Genomic DNA, 8045 nt, shown 5'->3' with positions numbered 1-8045 from the left:
GATCATAGGTCCGTTGCACTCTCCAAATCTCTCACAGATCTCTAACCAGAGATCTCTGGCCGAGGCAGTGTATATGAAGCCATAATTTGATGTATTCAGACATTCCAGAGGACTGTCCTCTTCTGGATTATCTCCATCAATAGCAGCCATAATTTTGGTGCTTCTAAAACCTTTGACCGGTTGTGTCCCAGCCTTGCTCTTACCCTTGAACCAATCAGGGTATCCAATCAACTTGAAACACCCTTCCCGGGTGTGACCATTCATGTTACAGAAGGTACAATGTCCCTTCTTATTCTCAGACCTTCTTGGTCTATTCAGGTTTTCAGATTGAGTTTTGTTTAGTAAGGCAAGGGATTCAGTGTTGTCATTCATAGCTCCTAAGATTTCCCTTTGAGACTCAAACTTCACTACCATAGAGTAAGCTTTGTTTACTGTTGGCAGAGGATCCATCCCTAACACTTGGTCCCTTACAGACCCAAAGACTTCGTTTAGACCCATTAGGAATTGCATGAGCCTATTTCTGTTGGCTATGTCAGCTATATCTCTAGATGCTCCACATGTACAGGTTGGGAGCGTTTCTACTGACCCAAGTTCATCCCATAACCTCTTCAACTTAGTGAAGTAAACAGACACAGAAGCATTTTCCTGAGATATAAGAGAGATCTTTCTGTGCAACTCATAGATCATAGGTCCGTTGCACTCTCCAAATCTCTCACAGATCTCTAACCAGAGATCTCTGGCCGAGGCAGTGTATATGAAGCCATCAACCAACTCCTTAGAGATGGAATTAAGGATCCAAGATGTGACCATGAAGTCACATCTTTTCCACTGTTCATAGCCCTCAGAATCCTTACTAGGTGCCGAAGTTGTGCCTTCGACAAAACCTAATTTCATCTTGGCACCCAGGGCTATTCTAATAGCCCTGCTCCAAGATCTGAAATTAGTTCCTATGAGAGGAGCGGAGACCAGACTCATACCTGGATGGTCGGATGTTTGGAGACTCAGCAGATCTTCCATCCCGGCATTCGCGATCTGTGCTTTCTCGGGTGGTCCCGTCGCCTTTTGATCGTTACTACTGCCTCCACGCTCCGTCATCGTCAGATCTTTCGAAGGAGCAGAGGATCATCTTCAGGCAACCAGCAACGCGCCGGCGTGAGCTAGAAACCCAGCTCTGATACCATGTTCAAGAACGAGAGAGAGAGAGAAAACATACTGGTTTTATTTCAGAGATAAAGAAAATGTTGTTACACCCATGTTCTGGAAGCTTGTAGCTTCCTTATAAACCAAATAACAGCTCGTGCATGACATGTGCAAGAGACCCAACACATCTGTCCTAAAACGACACAGTCTAAACAATATACATATGTAAACTGAAAAACATCAGAAACGATGTAGTTTTGACATTTACTTTCTATATTAATATATTTACTTCCTATAACCTATAACAATGAACAATATGAGTGAAAGGGACAAAATGATTACAAATGAAAGATCGCGCCTATAATTTCTTTTAGCATATGTCTTTTTTTTGTTTTAAACATTTGTGGATTCTGATCAGAAGTCATGCCAATGAATTGCGGTTGGGCATATTCAGTTGGGAGTGTCGCGTAGACATTTGTAGGTTGTGGAAATATAGCAGAATTCGACACTTCAGATCCTGTATCATTAAAAAAAAAAAAGTGAATCACCAGTAAGTTTATAAAAAAAAATTAAATTAAACGATATTATTTTTATTTAATTATTATAAATTTTTTAATTGCAAATGGAGAGGTAATAATTATTTAATTAATTATATATAATAAAAATATACAATTAATAATAAAAATGTACAATTATTTGCACTGACCTAAAGTCCTGTGTGCGCCACCAGCATGCCTTGCGATGGTCAACTCCAGTTGCGGTACATTGGCACCAACAACCTTGTCGAGTAATTGTCCTCGTTTGAAGAATAAAATGGTTGGTATTGCCTCAACTGCCCAATTTCTAGCAACAGAACTCAATTCATCAACATCCACCGTCAAGAATCTGACATTCGGCATCAACTTCGCCCACTCTGCCAGAATTGGACTCATGAAACGAGAAGGCCCACACCAGGAAGCACTAAAATCCACCACAACCAATCGCTTTCCCCTCTTATACTGCTTCTTCCAAGCCTTCACTGTGTGGCAGGCAATCACCACTCCCTCTTCAGCCATTTTCTCTGGTTTTGTTAACAAAGGTGGAGATTCTTGATACCGGAAAAAACAAAGTGAACATTTAGTAGTTGGAATCGAAATTAAATAATACTTATGTACTTTCGCATTAAAATTTATTATTCCTCTCTTTGAAATAAAAAAAAAATAATTCAATTAATTTTTTTTATAATTTTCTTATATAAAATAATCTTTTTTTTAATTTAAAAAACTTTTATCATACATAAAAGCTTTCACCATATACAAAAATTAAATCATGCATAATTTTATAAGAATTTATTTAAATTCTTTTATTATAAAATTATTTATGTCAATATCTTTATAATTTATTATTCCACGACGATACATTAATTAATTATTATTTATAAAATAAAATGGATGGTAATTTAGAAAAAATAAAGAAAATATCATTATAAAATTGAGAAAATTTATTAATCATAAGAAATGGACCTTTAACTATAGCATCCGATAAGATTTGATCGTCACTCTCATCCCATATATCCTTCCAGGGAATACTTCCTTCAAGAACTCCAACTATCTATATGACATAATAGAGGTATAAAAAAAAAGTTAGACATAAACCATGTAATTTTTGAAGGTTTTGATAGACTATAGAGGTAGAATACACTAACTAATAATATAAATATGAATGAACGTGTACCTTCTTTATCTGCGGACGAAATGCCGAAGGTTTATAAACACAAGCAGCGGCACAATAAAGCATTCGATCCATTTCTATTCTATTATAATTACCTTGCAATGTAGGATCAAAAATAGTAGTATATTCTCTTTTCATTGCTGGTCTCATTAGAGTCTTTATCTGAATATTAATGTAGAAAATTGTTACTTTTCTTTTTTAAAAATAAAAAGCCTTAAGCTTTCTAGCATATTTGTAAGTATACGCTCATATTAAGAACAAGCTACCTGCTAAAATATATAATTGATCAAAAATCTATCTAGCTTGTAGAATTTTTCTTCAAAAATTCATTTAAACAAATTCATAGGTAAAATATGTTAGTTTAAAATTGACTGCTTCTATCCTTTATTAACTATATTATTGATTAATTAAGTTACTAATGATATGATAAGCTATTATAGATAAGTTCATACCCCGTTAATAATATTATTAGCGCCTTTCTTCCTGGAATCTATGCCGGTAATCAGTTCTAAAAGTACAACACCGAAGGCATAAATATCTGATTTTTCTGATGTTCCTTTTCTATCTTCAGGATCTGCATAACTGTAATGTAATTGAGTCAAAAAATTAAAAAATAAAAAAAAATCTGTCAATAGAAAAGTCTAATAAATTATCTAGTTTTATTTTATTTTAACTAATTCAAAAAGATAGAATTGCAATACTAAGTAATTCAAGTAAGAAGAATGAGGGGATTCTATTTTAATAAAAATTTGCTTATAAAAAAAATTAAGAAAGAGAATGAAAAAAAAAAAAAAATTCTTACACAACAGTTCTCTCAGATCTGTAATACTTGATAAGTCCAAAGTTTGTAACCTAAACCAAAATTATATCAGTAATCCAAAGTCTGCATATTTTACAAAGAAAATTTTAGCATTTAACTTAGGCATAATAAATATTGTTTTACCTTTGACTGAAAATTATTATCAATAAGAATATTATTTGTCATAATATCTCCATGTATAATTTTACCTGTAAATATAAAATATAATAGAAAAATTTTAAAAAAATAGATTGATAACATGAAAAATAATAAAAAAAAGAAAATTCTAAAAGCAACATGGAAATGAATATCGTAAATTATATATACACTCACAATTTTCATGAAGATATTCCAAACCTTTTGCAGAGTCTATTGCGATTTTTACTCTTTCTGACCACTCCAAAGTTCGCTTCCCTATATAAAATTTCCAATTCATAGTCAACTCTTTTTAAATTAAAGAAATTAAATTTTTTATTCTAACTATTAGAATATTTAAAAAAAAAACGGAAAATGATTAAATTAAATTTCGATAAATTATTGTTAGTTGTAAAATTTTGCAATTACGCATTGATACCTATATATGTGAATAAATTAGGATGCAAGTAAAATGACTCACCATGTAAAAGAGATTTCAAGGAGATACTGGGGAAAAACTCTAGAGCAAGAAATCTATTGAGTCCTTGAGTGCTGTACCCAAGCTGCCTGACAAGATTTGGGTGATTCACACTGCCAATGATCTTAATATCTTTCTCCAAATTTTCCCTTTGTTTTTCATCTGGAAGCTGTTTAAGTTGCCTTACAGCAACTTCTTTGCCATCCAGGTATCCCTTATAAACTTGACCTAGACTTCCCTCACCAAGAAATTGGGAGAAACCTTGAGTCGCTCGTTCAAGTTGTTGATAAGAAAACATCCTCGTACTATAAACTTCAGACTCCACACTGTCATTATCATCAGTTTCTGGAATGATGGAAAGCTTCTGCACCCTATGCTGGAGGAAGTCATTAGCATCCTTATCCTGAGGAGGAATAAATCCTTCAAGAACTCGAACTATCTGCATGGCATAGCAATAATAAAAAGGTGACGCACACACAAACTATAAATGATTAAAACACTAACTGGGTCATTTTTATACCTCTCGTATTCTTGGACGATCCGTTGAAGGTTTATAAACACAGTGTTCAGCACAACAAATCATCAGCTTTATTTCTTCTACATTATAGCTTTGCAATTTGGAATCGACAAAACCCGAATACTGTCCCATCAAAGCTTGTTTAATTGGATTTTTTGCCTGAATATTGATAAAAATAAAAATTAAAAGAAAATGTACATGTAATCTTGTTGAAGATGTTTTAAGCTTTAAATGCATAACCACAGTCCAAGAGTAACAAAAGCAAACACTTAAAATAATTGAAGTAGCAATCGTCACCAGGAAGTTGATGATGTGCCACACTAGAAGCAACTTCTGTTGCTTCTTGATATAAAACAAGCTAGTAGCATACCCAGTTAACAATATCAATGCCATCGCATATTGGTTTTCTGCCGGTGATCAGCTCAAGAAGCACTATACCAAATGAATAAACATCTGATTTCTTAGAAATTCTTTTTGATTTCTCCATATAACTGTAGTTGAAAACACAGTGAAGAATCAGGTTAAAAATCCTTCTCTAGAAAATAGAAGTCTATACTAGAGAGGCCAAAATATGACCTTTGCTAAGTTTTCATTGTTTTTACTTTTTATTTTTCCTTGTATGGATGGCAATTTAATTAAGAGATAATATATATGTCTCACACTTCAGTTCCCACAGCTGATTGGGAAACATGAGTAGCATTATCTGGGAGAAATAAGGCGAGTCCAAAATCTGCAATCTGCACAAAATAATCTAAACATTAGCAGATTTACTGTGCCATCTATCAAAGAAAACCAACATTGGAATTAATGTGTTGACATAATTTTGCAAACAAAAAGGGAATTAACTTAGAGTTTTACTATGTATGGTGACTTTGATTACACCGATGAAAAGTTTCATACATTATATAATTAACTTACCTTTGGTTCAAAGTTGTTATCGAGAAGAATATTACCAGGTTTGATATCTTGATGTATGATTTTGAAATTACCTGAAAAATATTAAGAAAATATATTTTTTTTTCTTCAAAAATAGCCTAGCATTAAGCAAGTAGCTAATTCCATATTAAATACTCACAGTATTCATGCAAATATTCCAGTCCTTTCGCTAAGCCTTTGGCGATTTGCATTCTTTCTTGCCAAACCAAAATCCTCTCTTTTCTTTCTACATGCCATTTAATATTTGTAAGTTAATCAGTTTGCACATATATAAAACTAAGAGCTTGGAAAGAAAAAAATTAAAATAAAATAAAACTCACCATGTAAATTATATTTCAAGCACTTATTTGGAAAATACTCTAAAACGAGCAACACATCGTTTTCTTCAATGCAGTAGCCAACCAGCTTAACAAGATTTCTGTGACTGACACTGTTAATGACCTTGATCTCGTGCTCCAATTCTTTTTTCCTCTGTTCATCCGACGAAATAATTCTAAGTTTTTTAATAGCACGGTACTCATCTAGAAATCCCTTGAAGACTTCACCATAACCACCCTCGCCAAGGAGGTTTTTGCGGGAGAAACCACCAGTTGCCACTACTAATTCTTCAAAACTATATTGCTTCGGCCCAATTGTACTGCTTGTTCTTTCCTGGCGAGAAGCCATCAATTGATCGGAAGTTGCAGAGTCGCTAAAGCTATGCAACAACTACCACTACAATAAAGATAGGTGACAATATCTCTGCCAGAAAAGTTTCTTATATATTAGTCCTTACATGTGTGAAAGGTTTCTTGTATTCATAATAGCTATATCCAATGAGATAAAAAGCATGTTGAATTGTTGATTATTGAACTTCTAGAATTATTTTAAATAATTTCAATAACCAGCACATATATAAAAGTTCAGTTCATAAATTAGATGAAGAATTTCATGGCATTGAACAAGTCCAAAACATATATAAAAGTTCAGTTCATAAATTAGATGAAGAATTTCATGCCATTGAACAATTCCAAATTGTCTCTTTTTTAAAAAAAATTAAAAATAAAAATCCAAATTGTCTTAATCTAACACTAACGTGAGAGATCAAATAGTTCTTTTTATTACAAATTAAATAATAGAATTTTATTTGAAAAAGATGTTAAATCACAAAATAATTTTTTATAATTATTATATATTTTATAATAATAATTTATTATTTATTTTTATATACAATTATTTATAAAATTATTTGTATCCTTATTTCATTATGAATATTATATTTTAAAAAAATAATTTATTATTTATTTTAATAAAATCATTTTCATTTAATTTTATTGATTTATAAAAATTATAACACATTTAGTAATATTAATAATATGTGTAATCAAATTTTATTTTTTTCCAATAAAATTAATTTCTTCTAATTTTGTCAATTTATAAAAATCAAAGTATAATTAGTAAAGTTTAAAATATATTTAGTAATATGTGTAATTAAAATTTTTTAATAAAATATAATAATAAGATTAATTTGTGTTTATTATTATAATTATAAATTTAAATATTAAATATGTTACAATTTTATTCGTTCAAAAAAATATATATGTTACAATTTTAGTTTAGATTTTTAATAAATTAATATTAATTAGTATGAGGTTGTGAATGTATATTCAGTCTGCAATCAACGGCTCCAAACATTGAAATTGCAGCTTGCGCATCTAGAAATAGAAGCAATTACTTGAAATTATACCGTATCGCTGTTGTATCAGGTAAGCAATTCGATATAATACAATAAATTAATAAAAATTTAGATAAATAAATAAATATAATTTTTATATATAAATGAACCCTAAAAAAAATATAACTAACTAATAATTTTTTTTATAAAAAAATAACTGTTTTTATATAAATATCTTTATTGTATTTCTTTTATATATATATAAGTATCCTATATGGTATAAAGCCACTTCATAGATTAGATGAAGACTTTAAACAATCACTTCATAAATTGATGAAGACTTTAAACAATTGACCAAGTCCAATTTGTCTTTCTATTTCTAAAAAATTCAAATTGTCTTAATTTAACTTTAATGTGAGAAATCAAGTCCACTTCATATGTATACCTACTGTCTTACCTTCTATCATCCTTCCTACAGCTCCCTCTCTATTTTGATGCTTCACATTCACATTCATACTTAATATCTTCGGACCTGAATCGGGATCGAAAATATTGGATCAATTTGTCAGGAAAGTTTCATAAGCTTTTGAATCAGCACTACTTTTTGAAGTTTAGCCTCATACTGAGATGGTAAAACCCAGCGGTCATCAACTAATAATTTTTTTTTTATAAAAAA

The 8045-nt window shown here is 31.0% G+C and overlaps 2 protein-coding genes and 1 long non-coding RNA gene across 3 annotated transcripts; all 3 read right to left on the bottom strand.

Moving 5' to 3' along the window:
* Nucleotides 1-1221: 1221 nt before the first annotated feature.
* Nucleotides 1222-2219, bottom strand: LOC122725145 (thioredoxin H-type-like). The gene is made up of 2 exons (XM_043962013.1): nucleotides 1847-2219; nucleotides 1222-1657 (listed from the first exon to the last, which is right to left on the bottom strand). Exons 1-2 carry the CDS (start codon nucleotides 2193-2195, stop codon nucleotides 1479-1481), a joined length of 528 nt encoding a protein of 175 aa, XP_043817948.1. The 5' UTR covers nucleotides 2196-2219; the 3' UTR covers nucleotides 1222-1478.
* Nucleotides 2220-2650: 431 nt separating this feature from the next.
* On the bottom strand, nucleotides 2651-3426 carry LOC122725146. Its single transcript, XR_006352598.1, has 3 exons — nucleotides 3303-3426; nucleotides 2854-3012; nucleotides 2651-2730 (listed from the first exon to the last, which is right to left on the bottom strand). It is a non-coding gene; the product is annotated as an uncharacterized LOC122725146 (long non-coding RNA).
* A 222-nt stretch (nucleotides 3427-3648) lies between these two features.
* On the bottom strand, nucleotides 3649-6477 carry LOC110625838 (proline-rich receptor-like protein kinase PERK15). The gene is made up of 10 exons (XM_021771502.2): nucleotides 6036-6477; nucleotides 5855-5941; nucleotides 5698-5768; nucleotides 5440-5516; nucleotides 5150-5270; nucleotides 4783-4938; nucleotides 4266-4701; nucleotides 3983-4063; nucleotides 3794-3858; nucleotides 3649-3702 (listed from the first exon to the last, which is right to left on the bottom strand). The coding sequence occupies exons 1-10, from the start codon at nucleotides 6379-6381 to the stop codon at nucleotides 3649-3651; spliced, it is 1494 nt and encodes a 497-aa protein (XP_021627194.2). The 5' UTR covers nucleotides 6382-6477.
* Nucleotides 6478-8045: the final 1568 nt, after the last annotated feature.

This window comes from Manihot esculenta, chromosome 11 (genome assembly GCF_001659605.2).
Source record: "Manihot esculenta cultivar AM560-2 chromosome 11, M.esculenta_v8, whole genome shotgun sequence".
NCBI classification, from domain to species: domain Eukaryota; kingdom Viridiplantae; phylum Streptophyta; class Magnoliopsida; order Malpighiales; family Euphorbiaceae; genus Manihot; species Manihot esculenta.
Note: the sequence above shows the minus strand (reverse complement) of the source record. Positions and strands in the feature narration are given on the sequence as shown.